General features: G+C 50.0%; 6 protein-coding genes across 9 annotated transcripts; 4 read left to right on the top strand and 2 right to left on the bottom strand.

Moving 5' to 3' along the window:
* Positions 1 to 316: 316 nt before the first annotated feature.
* Positions 317 to 2754, bottom strand: FOXG_12799 (syntaxin 7). Its single transcript, XM_018392680.1, has 2 exons — positions 2139 to 2754; positions 317 to 2092 (listed from the first exon to the last, which is right to left on the bottom strand). Exons 1-2 carry the CDS (start codon positions 2403 to 2405, stop codon positions 1571 to 1573), a joined length of 789 nt encoding a protein of 262 aa, XP_018251245.1. The 5' UTR covers positions 2406 to 2754; the 3' UTR covers positions 317 to 1570.
* FOXG_12798 (uncharacterized protein) lies at positions 319 to 2126 on the top strand. Its single transcript, XM_018392679.1, has one exon. The coding sequence runs from the start codon at positions 379 to 381 to the stop codon at positions 1438 to 1440; it is 1062 nt and encodes a 353-aa protein (XP_018251246.1). The 5' UTR covers positions 319 to 378; the 3' UTR covers positions 1441 to 2126.
* A 143-nt stretch (positions 2755 to 2897) lies between the features above and the next one.
* Positions 2898 to 5138, top strand: FOXG_12800 (uncharacterized protein). The gene is made up of 3 exons (XM_018392681.1): positions 2898 to 3155; positions 3212 to 4020; positions 4072 to 5138. The coding sequence occupies exons 1-3, from the start codon at positions 3017 to 3019 to the stop codon at positions 4984 to 4986; spliced, it is 1863 nt and encodes a 620-aa protein (XP_018251247.1). The 5' UTR covers positions 2898 to 3016; the 3' UTR covers positions 4987 to 5138.
* A 133-nt stretch (positions 5139 to 5271) lies between these two features.
* Positions 5272 to 6923, top strand: FOXG_12801 (uncharacterized protein). Its single transcript, XM_018392682.1, has one exon. It carries the CDS (start codon positions 5510 to 5512, stop codon positions 6788 to 6790), a length of 1281 nt encoding a protein of 426 aa, XP_018251248.1. The 5' UTR covers positions 5272 to 5509; the 3' UTR covers positions 6791 to 6923.
* A 177-nt stretch (positions 6924 to 7100) lies between these two features.
* FOXG_12802 (uncharacterized protein) lies at positions 7101 to 7939 on the top strand. The gene has a single exon (XM_018392683.1). The coding sequence runs from the start codon at positions 7264 to 7266 to the stop codon at positions 7882 to 7884; it is 621 nt and encodes a 206-aa protein (XP_018251249.1). The 5' UTR covers positions 7101 to 7263; the 3' UTR covers positions 7885 to 7939.
* A 7-nt stretch (positions 7940 to 7946) lies between these two features.
* On the bottom strand, positions 7947 to 11346 carry FOXG_12803 (uncharacterized protein). 4 transcript variants are annotated; one of them, XM_018392686.1, is made up of 6 exons: positions 10931 to 11346; positions 10019 to 10376; positions 9869 to 9967; positions 9746 to 9813; positions 9272 to 9688; positions 7947 to 9222 (listed from the first exon to the last, which is right to left on the bottom strand). In XM_018392686.1, the coding sequence occupies exons 2-6, from the start codon at positions 10369 to 10371 to the stop codon at positions 8414 to 8416; spliced, it is 1746 nt and encodes a 581-aa protein (XP_018251252.1). In that variant the 5' UTR covers positions 10372 to 10376; positions 10931 to 11346; the 3' UTR covers positions 7947 to 8413. The 4 variants fall into 4 exon arrangements, with proteins under 4 accessions (XP_018251252.1, XP_018251250.1, XP_018251253.1 ...); XM_018392685.1 differs by having other exon boundaries at positions 7973 to 9222; positions 10832 to 11345; XM_018392684.1 differs by having other exon boundaries at positions 10019 to 11346.
* Between the last annotated feature and the right edge of the window lie 4 nt (positions 11347 to 11350).

An 11350-nucleotide genomic window follows, 5' to 3' on the forward strand; every position in this document is an offset into this window, starting at 1 on the left:
ATAACGATATTTGCTATAACTATCCAAAGTGAGTAAGAGTGTAGTGTATAAGTGGATAAGCAAATTTCATCCTCAAGACTTTCAAGAGTTATTGAATCATGCTACAGAAACGGAATCTGTAAGTTAAGACTAGCACTGATCATTTGATCATACTTGGAGAGATAGAGTACTAGTGAATATATTGCATCTGACTATTGTCCCGTACTGTGGTTATACGATGACTATCGAGATCTATTCAACGGGTGAAGCGTTAGCGCTGATTGGCTGGGAATACAGAAAAATAGCCCCAGTTCGACTTCATCTCATGGGCTTTCAAGACTCGCTCATACCATCACCAAATCCTCAATTGCACCCACAACCACGGTACTATGGGCCAAAATGTCCCTTCTGAGACGAACTGCTCATTCCATATCGCCTCATGCTAGGCCATCACTCTCAGCCATCAACACAACACGCCGCATCTCACATCCAGCCATTCTCAGCTCATTAACTTCATCGCCATACGCCAACCGCAGAAACTTCTCCGTCGCTTCTGCGCTCGGTGAAACAGTCACCGTCACAGCCGATGCCCTCAGCTGGGCTCATAGCGCGGGCGTGCCATGGTATGTGGCCATCCCACTACTTGCCGTGGGCGTCAACGCAACCATCCGATTCCCTCTTCAACTATACAGCGCTCGTTTGCGGGAGGCCAGAAAACCATTGGATCCTCTTATCACAGCTTGGACTCGTCGGCATATGATGGATAGGAGCTTAAACGACCCTGAGCTTCCAGAGCGTGTGAGATCGCTTCGCATTGCAGGTGCTGTTGAAAAGTCAAGACGGAGAATATTAAAGACCTGGGGTCTCCAGCGCTGGAAAAGTATGGCACCTTTACTTGGAATGGTTCCCTTTGTCACCATATCTGAGGCTCTACGAAGGAAATGTGGTGCACCCCTGGGTTGGATCAGTCACAAGATTGGCCTAGGCAATACTGGTCTAGGGCCTTCGAGCAGCATGTTTGACCAGTCCTTGGTGGACGGAGGCTTATTCTGGTTCACCGATCTAGCGTCTGCGGACCCTTATTACGGGCTGCCTATCATCTGTTCGTGCATTCTGGTATGGAGTATATGGGCGAGGATGCCCAAGGAACAACTCCAGGCACTGTTGCGAATCCAGCCTCCAGGCTCCAAGATGATGGTCACTTCCAGGCTACAACAACTTCTGGGCCGTGTCATGCTTATGATGCCCCTACTGCCACTCCTCTTTGCCGATTTGCCAAGCGCTATCTTCCTTTACTGGGGTACATCATTTGCGCTTACCCGCGTCAATGACTTCTTTATACAACGTCTTGTTCCACCAAAGATGCCAGACCTGAGGGCACCTAAGCCGTTGAAAGAATTTCCTTTCGTGTTGAAAGACCAATCACGGATTGCAAAGACATCAGGCAAAAAGAACAATTGATTAAGCGTTTATCTGTAACTACCAATGTAGACTCATGGGAAAAATTCGATGTATACCTAGGAAACTCCGATAGACGCCTCAAGAACAAGAACGGGCCACCCATAATCGTCAGACGCTGCGCTCTAATAATCTAGTCAAGGACAATAGCCAGAATAACAATGGTCAAAATGACGGCGAGGATCAGCAACAGGCAGCAGCTCTTGTTGCGGGCTGCCTTCTGATACCGCGCGGCCTGTCGGTTCTCAACATCAGCTTGCCGCGTGTCGTCGCGGACGTTCTCAACATTGTCTGCGATCGTTCCAAGCTGCTCTCCCTGCTCATTGACGATTTGCGCCACTTGTCGGAAGAGAACGTTCAAGTCGCCGACACCCTGCTCAATGTTGCGGATCTCCTCCTCGCGCTCAATGATCAGGGCTTCCTGGAAGTCGACCTCGTCTTGGGGTGCGAGCTGGGAGACTTGTTCTTGTTGCTGTAGTTGCTCAAGCTGATTGCCAGACTGGGGACCTTCGGCGTGTTCGCCCTCCTGCGCCGCACGGGCGGCGGTAACGGATGCGCGCTCTTTTTCGAGGGCTTTTCGCTGAAGGCTTTGGAATTCTTGGAGCGCTGCTTGGAAGTCGCTCGAGACCTTTGTTTGCTCGTACTTTTGTTGTTTCTGGATAGAATTAGTATGCGACAAAGAATTCGAGACGTATTCATACTGTCAATTCTTCCCAAGTTTGAAGACGCTTGACGCCCTCGCCGATCTCTCTGCACATATCTCTCGTCTTATCCATGCTGTTGTGGACTCGTTCCCGCAGGCGCGGGGTATCCTTTCGTGTTCCCAGGACATTAACATCGTTGGCGAGCTTTCGATTGCTGCTGAGGAGGGTTTGAAGCTTGCTCTTGAGATCGTATTGAAGTTCTTGGAAAGCAGGGTCGTCACTGTAGCCGCCGCCGCGGCGCCCGGATTCGAGATCGTACGACATGATTATGGTTGATGATGTGAGGTCGAAAGGAAGAGTCGCGTGGATGTAGGTCGGGCCTTGACCATGGACTTCAGCCGGACCTTCCTCCTACTAGCGCCGGAAAAGTGGACAGACAGAAAGTCTGGTACAACCACAGAGTCGCTAACCAAAGAAGACGGCTAGTTTTTGTTGATGCAAGACAAGAAAATGAATGCGCACGCAAGCGTCAAATTCGCTATTTTGATCACCAACTTATTCCCTCAATATGACGTTGAGGAACAAGAGGGAACAAGACACCAGACCTGCTGCCTTGTTCCAGTAGAAGGTGGCTGAGGTTTCATTAGTAGTTACAGCGCCCTGCAAACATACGTAATTCGATATGCGTCTCAGTCTAAGATAGGTAGCCAACCAGAGCGGGGCCGGACCTGGTGCTATCAGCACGTGACAGATAATGACGGAGCTTGGACCTTAGCGTTTCTGCGAGCGGGTCGTTGCTTCTTGGAGATTTTTGTTATTTACTTGGGGTGCTTGAGCTTAGAGCTTCCATTGTTAGTCTCTCTTTGAATCAACCCACGACATCATCGCCCAACAACGTCTCGAGCTCTTCTTTATCCCGGGGATGCGCTGTCAAGATGGCGCCTACCACGGTTAGAAAAGCGCCTTACAAGGACTTTCTGCAGCCTGCTCTTCACAGACGATTCACTTCTACGGCGACTGTTTTGCTGCTTGTGTCCTATTTGCTAGCGGTCGTCCTGGACGGCTGGAAATCTTGTAAGTCGAATTCATTTGAGTTTTCATTTGCGCCAACACTAAATCTCATTGTTTAGACTTTTGGTCTTGGTTTCCCATTGGCCCTGTTGGCGTACGAACCGCCTTCATCTTCACATGTGGCCTTGCGATCGTCGTTCTCCGAATAGCAAACTACCACGTTGGCCTACGAACCACTGGCCCCGGCTTCCAGACCCTCCGCAACACCATTACCCAGCTTCAGACATACGAGACCTTGTTTTGGTATGGCTTCTCCAGCCTGTTGTTCAGCCATGTGTTCCTATGGGCAATGCCTAAGCCGGCAAACCTCTCTTGGATCACTTACTTCAGCGGTGACCGCGCGAGACTGAACGAGAGGCCGCTCTTCTTGCTTGCGTATATGGTCTCGTGTGCCATTACGCAAACCTTCAACCATTACCGAAAGGACACCGATCGTCTGGTCCTCGCATCGTCAAAGGGCAAGAACGAGAAGCAGCCTGACGCGTTGAAGCTGCTGATTACTGCAGTCCCAGCAACATTTGGCGCTTCTCTTTCCGGCGCTGCAAGTGCACTGCCTGTCGCCTTGATTCTATACTACGCTATACTGCGATCTTTCATCTGGGGATGGGCGCTTATGTTCTTGCGTATCTTCTATAACCTGCCAAAGACCAACATGCTACCGCCTAGTTGGCCGAGCGACCTTTGGCTTCTGTTCAGATGTATTGAGGCTGGAACTTTCGTGCATCTGATCTGGAATATTGGTAACTTTGCTTTCTCGAAATTCATGGTCAAGGAACCCCTGAAGAACGGCAAGCCTCTTACCTCTGAATCCAAGGACCCCAATGGCAGTCTTTTGAACGGTCTCAAGAGCAAGAAACTCTCTATTAAGGTGAGATTTGTCACACACGCGCTTTTAGCGGTCATTCCTAATCGTATCTAGGCATTCGCGATGTGGGAGCTTGCAATCATTGCGCAAGGTTTTGAGACCCGTCGACAGGCTATCTACGAAGACATCGATCGTAAGGATGGACCTATGTGGTCCCAGGTTTACGCCATCTGTATGGAAGTGGTTAAGTCCATCGAGACGCGAATTGATACCTACGGCAAAGTTCCCGATGCACCACCCGCTGCGCCTGCCCCGGAACCCAAGCAGCGAGTATCTGCTCCTCTTCGCGACGATCCCATCTTTAACAGCCGAGGGGCTTCCAAGACGATGCTAAATGAGGTTGAGAAGCGATTAGGACAGGTCGCACGATCCCCTGGCGAGTCTCCTGTGTCCAAGTTGAGCCCCATCGCGAAGAAGACATGGAAAGAGGCCAAGGACCGGGTCTTGACGAAGGAGCAGCAGGAACTTGTTGCTCCCGATCACATAAAGAGCCAGTTTGAAAACTGGACTCTCCAAATGATGGAGGTAGACGCTGTGGCTGCCCTTTTCCAGCAAGATTTCCGAACCCAATTTGCTGCTGCGGTGCTGGGCACCCCATACGCTGAGCCTACGCTTTGCATCAACGCGATCAACGTGCTTCACCATCTCTCAGTGCACAGCTTGGCAGAAGACCAGTTTGGCAACGTGCATAGAGATGTGCCAAGCATTATCCGAACTTTCACATCTGTTATCAAGAAACTGGAGGCCTTCCGCCTGCAGTTCCCATTGCACTGGACTGATGTATCGGGCAAGAGGATCAGCCCCGAGGTGGAAGAAGTTGTGGACGCTTTGAAGACTGCTCTGCAACAAGTGCTGGCCAAGTTCGAGCCTTATAGCAGCGACCTTAGACTGACGCTGACTGATATTCGCTTGGCCAAGGAGGCTTCTGCGACTGCAAAGAAGTCTGAGATGGCAGAAGTGGCGCGATAGGTTAAAGGATGTAAAACACAGGCATATCGGATAGGATATTAATGTATTATGATACCATTGTAACAATTTGGAACACGAGAAAAGTAATTGAGCAACTATTCATAGTATGTATTACAGGAGCTTCACATGTTGAAGGTAGCTAATGCAGTGCAATTAAAGATAGTGGGGCCGCAGTGGTACCGTATCAAAACACAGTACCCGTTCTCAGAACGTACTGTAGCCCCAAGGGTCCTCACCAACAGCCAACCTCTTTCTGTCCAACTCTGGTTACATCAATCGCATCATCACCAAATAGGTCCGCCTTTTGGACATGCCATTCTCAGCCCAACCCCCTCAACAACTACAGTGACACCACTTACTCACTGTAGTATCTTCATTCACTCGTTCAACTTCTTCTTTAACCTAGTCATGTCCCACTCTGCATCCCTTTTCTTATTATACTCACGATCCCGGTCATAACGGCCTTTGATTGCATCGCAGCGCATTCGCAACTGCGGCTTTCTTGTGCCCATGGACTAGGAATATGGCGCCTCCCGTTTCTCATCGACGGCTTGTCGCCGCTATCGTCTACCGAACTCTTTACCTTCTTCTCTACGTCTGTCTTCTAGGACTGCTAATAGCTACCCCTGCCGACGCCATTCATCGCTCGTTCCAAAATCGACAGCTCTACAACATCTGGATCGTGATCGCCGCCTACGTTCTCGCCATTGTCATCATTTCCTTCGTCTTTATCACCCGTCTATATATCAACAAGACCGATCTTGGGTCGATACCGAAAGGATGGGTACCAATCGAGAAGGGGGACCTTCGCTCGACTGTCTATAAAGTAATTGCACTGGGCCTTGGGCGAAGTGCATCGATCGCATACGAATCGCGCCCCAGGCTTCAAACAGACAACACGGCACCGGATGATGAAACTGTCGAAACAAGGGTTAAGCTGGGTTTTGATGGTCCTAGTGGTCCGGCGGAGGAATTGGTGGTGGTGATCCCGCGTAAACAGCCTGTTTGGGGAGATATTGAACATTATGGATGGTCCTCACCCAACGCTCCGGATTTACCGAACCTCGAGTACACCACTGTCTTCTCTGAATTACCAAATTTGATCGAGGGCAAAGCTTTGACTCTTGCGCCTCCTGACCCGACCTCCGATACGAACCCGCCTTTGCTAGATCCAGACGCAGTAGCTCTTCTGCAGCGAACCGCCAACATGAGTCTACGCGATTACATAGTTCACCTGGCTGATTTGGGGGTGATCGAGATGGATTCAACCACTGTTGAATTTCTCTCACACTACGAATACGCACGCTTCTCGAATCGACCAATTTCCAATGCTCAGTTTAAGGAGCTTATGCATCTTTTTGCCGAGATTCTTCGCGCCATGGAACCCCTGGATCCAGATATTCTAGACGAGCAAGATAATACATCTTCACCCTCTACCGATGGCGATGACGATGCTAGATCAAGGCTGGGCACGTCTCGCAGTAATTTGGCTCCCTCAGACGCTAGCATCAGTAGCTCTACTCGGATACGGCGCCAGCCATCCACGAATACCTGGAACGTTTATGAGACTGCTCCTAACAGCGTGAGGAGCGGATTTACAGGGCCAGGGTCCATATCACGAAGACTTAGCAATAATAGTCTTGCGAGAAGTCGGCGTCATTACCCCATGAGCCAACCATCAACCTCCAGCCTTCGATCCAAGTCATCAGCTAGCTCAGGGTCTGTTATTCGACTTGCGACACGGCACGACTCAACAGACTTACCTTACGTTCTCAGCTTGAGAGATACGACGGCTAGCTACTAATGACTTGTTTTGGGGGCGCGGCGATTGGTATGGCTCTTTATGTTTACGAATTTATGACCAAAAGTATTATAACAGATTATAGGATAGAGATTGTGTAATTTCCTAATTTTAGTCAATTCTAGTATATATCTTCTAAACTCGTCATATAAGATAGTAAATTTTTCAAATATTTGTTCTTCAATTCACGTATGTTACTATATGAACTCTCATGTCACTGTTCATGTCATCGTTGCAGAAGTCGAAGTTCTGATCGGGGACAGCAGTGATAAGATAAGCATGCGCATTTTTGTCGCATGTGAAATTATCCTGCCAGATACTCTCCACCCAACCCAAACACCACCGATCCTGGTCAACTGAAGCAACAATAAATAACCTCTCGCGACATCCCTAATTACTTCGAGGGACTTTTCTACGCGGCCTTCTTCAGATTGCGCACATCAGCATTATCACAACTCATCGCGACAAAACACACAATGGCACCCGAACCTCCTCCACCTTTCCCAGTCGCAACAAACCGCGATGCAATCGCAAACACACTTTCACTCCTCCTCGCCTCCAGGACATCCATCGGGAAATCTATGCCCCTTAGTCGTGATTTACCGCGCAAGCGACGCACTCTACCAGACGACAACGATGACGATCTTACCCGTGGCGCACGACCAAACGAAGGATTAGGCTATGTTCCTGAGAAGAAAGACGTTCAGAAGTTTGCAAACTCAAAAGAGGAGAAGATGTTAAGGGGCAGATTGAACAAAGATGCCAAGGGCAATCTCAAGAAGAAGGTTGAGGAGAGTGAGAGTGAGGATGAAGCTGGACGAAGTGCGCTAGGGAAAAGAAAGAGGCCTCGGAAGGAGAAGGAGGTTGAACCGGAGCCGGAGTCTGAGAATCAGACTGCTCCTGTTACACCTGAGGATAAGGAGAAGAACGGAAACGGGGAAGAGGCCGAGGTGGGTGTGAATATGAAAGACGCTGCAACACAGGATGAACCTAGTTTGGGCGATGGGCAGACAGAAAAGAAGCGGAAGAAGAAGAACAAGAAAAAGAAGAAGCAAAAGACAGCAAATGCGGTGGCAGAGGTAGAGGCAGAGGCATAAGAACATTTATATCAGTTTTACATCAAGATACCCACCCAATAGACATAAACTTGACAACATCATATCGCAGAAAAGGAAGACCACAAGATCAAATTTAACTTGCTTAGAATAGTATTGTCTTCTGATGGTATATACATGCACCAACCATGCAACTCCTCCCAAGAATACAACTTCCATCTCTTAGGTGTGCCGAAATCTGCCCCCTTCCTTTCGGCGAGGACTAATGATTTTCATGGGATTAAACAAAATGCCCGCCATGGTATCCTGCTATGCTTTGCGCTCGTAATGAAGAAAGCCTCCGTGACCGTATTCTAGCCAGCTATCCAATGTCCTATACTCCAAATAGGCGTCTCTTCGCCATCAAAGTCCAAGTATGTTTATGGCCTAATGTAATGCCGATGAAGGGAAAGTAAGTATCCATGTACAGAGCCCGTGTATGCGTATGTACATATATATGATGTGTTGAAAGTTGGTCATCCATAGTTTGGGTTTCAATGTTCCACAGTAAAATCAGGGTTAAATGTGTGATTTACTGCATTCGCTTTCGCTTCCTGTCGTCGTCACCTCGGGGGTCCTCATCCTCGTCTGACCGCTCGGCAGTGTCACTGGGGTTGAGAATATGAGCCATGCTCCCCCTGCGAGTAGGGGGAGCTGAGTGATCTTTCACGGCAAGGTTCTTGTTCTCACGGCCAGCAGATCCCCATGACCAACCACCAAAAGTGTCAGAGCCACTGCCAGCGCCATTTGCAAATGGAGGTGGAGGCGTTGTTGGGCGTGAGTGAGGGTGTGTTTGGGACGCAGCTTGCAACGAGTATGTTGAGAATGAGTCTCTGATCCGTTGGTCTTCTGGGGCTACACGGCTAGGCGAGGGGGGCCATGCTCCAGAGGGTGCGCCAGTGCTGAAGGGAGAGGGAGCTGGTTGCCAACCATGGGCTCGAATGTCGGCTGCAGTGTGACGACGGGCCAGACTGCCGGGGCCAGGAACAGTCTCAACATTGGATAGAGGATGAGGAGCAGGAGGAGGCGGAGGCGGTCCTGTACGCAACGGGGACGACTGCGTAGTACTGCTTCCGCTGATGGATCCATATGGCCTGCGAGTGCTGCTAGATAGGTTGGAAGGAACTGGTGGTTTATAAAAGTTCTGGCCGCGTGCGGGGGGTACGCCTAGAGCAGGGCCTCGTCTCTGGTCGTCCTGGGCAAGCTGTCTGGGTGATACTGGGGCGTTCTCGACATTCGCAAAATACTGTTGTCGGCCAGTATAAGGTGCCTCCTGCGGTGGTTCGTCGAGTGTCCGAAGTACTTCAGCCTGCCTTTGCATTTCGCCTTGTAGAGTAATGACTAAAGTCAACGTTAGCTATCGTTCGCGCTTTCGTATAGTAATACACACCTTCACGAGAGAGAGGACTCTCAGCCGGAACAAGAGACAGCATAGTTCTTGAAAGCTCCTGATTGAAGTGAAGAAGTCGATTCACAGTGTCCATTGCGGCTTGACTCTTGACATGCATATAATGAGCTGCCTCTTCGCTCCTCTGCAGGCGATTGCTCAAGTCGAAGAGCGTATGCTCAATATTGAGTAGTCGAGCATCAGCGCTGTCTGGCGGGATAGGTACGGGCTCGGCTGGAGTGCCTGGCTGGGATGCTGCAGGTTTGGTATAGTTGCTCTCGCGGTGCACCAAAGCATGTCGACTGGCTCGGCGCTTGATCTCACGTAGACCTACTAGGTCGCCACGCTTGAAGTTGCCGTTGCCATGCTTGAATTCCCAGAGCGTTGTATCAGGGTTTCCAGTGTGAAAAACATCGCGTTCTTTGCGCAAGTTAGCCAATGCGATTACTCGCAAGTCGTGCATGCTCTAGTACTCACCCTTGTGAAAACCGTACATGTTCAGCTGTCTCACGAATGATGAGATATTGGTATGTTTGAAATATTGGCTAGAAGGCATTAGTCGAGTGCAAAGTAGCCAGCTTAGGGATGTGTTAGACGCACGAGAGAACTTTTGAAAAGTCGGCCGAGGGCGACATGACGAAGCTTTCAGCGCTCGCAGACCATGAAATCAAGTGTTGGATGTTGGGATCTTCCAGCATGCTGTCGCTATGTTAGCAAGCTATCGTGAAAAGCTTGGCGGCGCGGTCTCACTTGTAGAGCTTATGAATGAAGGCCGTCTGTACGATTTTAGGCTGGTGTACAGCAGCAGCAGCCGGCGGGGGAGCAGGCATGCTATTGGAATTATTGGCATTATTGTTTGCGACATTGTTGGAATCGGGAGCGGGAGAGTTCTTGGGTCGATCGTTGGATTTGCCGTTGGCATCGGAATCGGAGTTGTTGTTGCCAGTAGAAGATGGCGCAGGTGATGTGATCTCCATGGGATCGCCGTTGCTTGGAGGAGACATCTTGATCGTGGGAGTTGGTATAGGAATAATGCGAGCACCCATTGACTCGCTATGGGGAATTGGATTCGAATGTGGGAAGGTCTCAGTCCTGACGGCCATGTGCGCTGTAGCCATGATGATTAGTCGACAAGAAGGGTCATGTATATACAGACGAGCCGGGATCAGGGTCGACAGTGCTTGCTATCTCTTGAAGAAACAGAAGATGCAAGGAGAAGCGAACGACAAGCGAGGACGGAAGGAAACGGGGTGGTTAAAGGATGGAGTACATAAGGTAGATGTAGGCAAGGAAAGTAAAGTAGGTAGGAGGGTGAACACAAGGCCGGCCGATGGGGGTGTGAAGAAATGAGGGTGTGTAGCGGCTGAACTTTGAGACGACAACGCAGGAAAGGAAAAGAGTAAGGTGAGGTGAGGTAAGGTAAAGCTTTGTAAAGGGAAGACAGAGACGGTATCGCGGATGCGAGACTGTGGATCACAAGCCGAGAGACAACGGGGGAGGAGGCGATGGAGAGTGGTAGCGGAGTCGGGATCGGAGCCGGTCTTTAAAGAGATATGTATGTACCATACTGTGCATGAGACAGGCACTTGCGACGTGATGCGATACAATGCGATCAATGGGCGCGGAATGGACTGTGCAGAGTGAAGTCTTTAAAAAGCTTACCTCATTCTCAGGGCGCAGAAACGAGTCAGTAGGTTGATGTCGCGCAGCGCAGCTCAACTCAGCTCAAGTCTGTTCAAGCGCTTCCCGGCGTTGGTAGGCGAAATGCGCAGTGTCGCCTCGCTTGGAAAAGAGAAAGGTGACAGGAGAAGACTGGCTGGCGAACGAACGACAGAATGGGATGTGGTAATAGCCCAGACAAGAACGGCGATTTGCAGCTGGGCCCGCCAGGTTCTTCTTGGTCGTTGGTTGAATTAGACTGGCCAAGACCACAAGCTCTCAAACCCCAAGCCAAGTGCTTTAGGGAGGTCGGTCACTAAGGTTAGTGTTGGTTTTAGGTGACACCCTGGTTAGGATAGTTGCTGCTGATCACGCCTCTGCATAGGGGGCCTTTTCAGGGCTCACGTCCACCTTCTAGAGTGG

The sequence above is a fragment of the Fusarium oxysporum genome, chromosome 9 (genome assembly GCF_000149955.1).
Source record: "Fusarium oxysporum f. sp. lycopersici 4287 chromosome 9, whole genome shotgun sequence".
NCBI lineage: Eukaryota > Fungi > Ascomycota > Sordariomycetes > Hypocreales > Nectriaceae > Fusarium > Fusarium oxysporum.

Bases quoted from the DNA above. Each gene is read 5' to 3' on its own strand.
- FOXG_12798 (XM_018392679.1), top strand. From the start codon at position 379: ATGTCCCTTCTGAGACGAACTGCTCATTCCATATCGCCTCATGCTAGG.
- FOXG_12799 (XM_018392680.1), bottom strand. From the start codon at position 2,405: ATGTCGTACGATCTCGAATCCGGGCGCCGCGGCGGCGGCTACAGTGAC. The intron at 2,093-2,138 runs GTATGAATACGT...AATTCTATCCAG, and splicing joins AAACTTGGGAAGAATTGACA to AAACAACAAAAGTACGAGCA.
- FOXG_12800 (XM_018392681.1), top strand. From the start codon at position 3,017: ATGGCGCCTACCACGGTTAGAAAAGCGCCTTACAAGGACTTTCTGCAG. The intron at 3,156-3,211 runs GTAAGTCGAATT...CTCATTGTTTAG, and splicing joins CCTGGACGGCTGGAAATCTT to ACTTTTGGTCTTGGTTTCCC. The intron at 4,021-4,071 runs GTGAGATTTGTC...AATCGTATCTAG, and splicing joins GCAAGAAACTCTCTATTAAG to GCATTCGCGATGTGGGAGCT.
- FOXG_12801 (XM_018392682.1), top strand. From the start codon at position 5,510: ATGGCGCCTCCCGTTTCTCATCGACGGCTTGTCGCCGCTATCGTCTAC.
- FOXG_12802 (XM_018392683.1), top strand. From the start codon at position 7,264: ATGGCACCCGAACCTCCTCCACCTTTCCCAGTCGCAACAAACCGCGAT.
- FOXG_12803 (XM_018392684.1), bottom strand. From the start codon at position 10,386: ATGGCTACAGCGCACATGGCCGTCAGGACTGAGACCTTCCCACATTCG. The intron at 9,814-9,868 runs GTGCGTCTAACA...AATGCCTTCTAG, and splicing joins GACTTTTCAAAAGTTCTCTC to CCAATATTTCAAACATACCA. The intron at 9,223-9,271 runs GTGTGTATTACT...CGTTGACTTTAG, and splicing joins GAGTCCTCTCTCTCGTGAAG to TCATTACTCTACAAGGCGAA.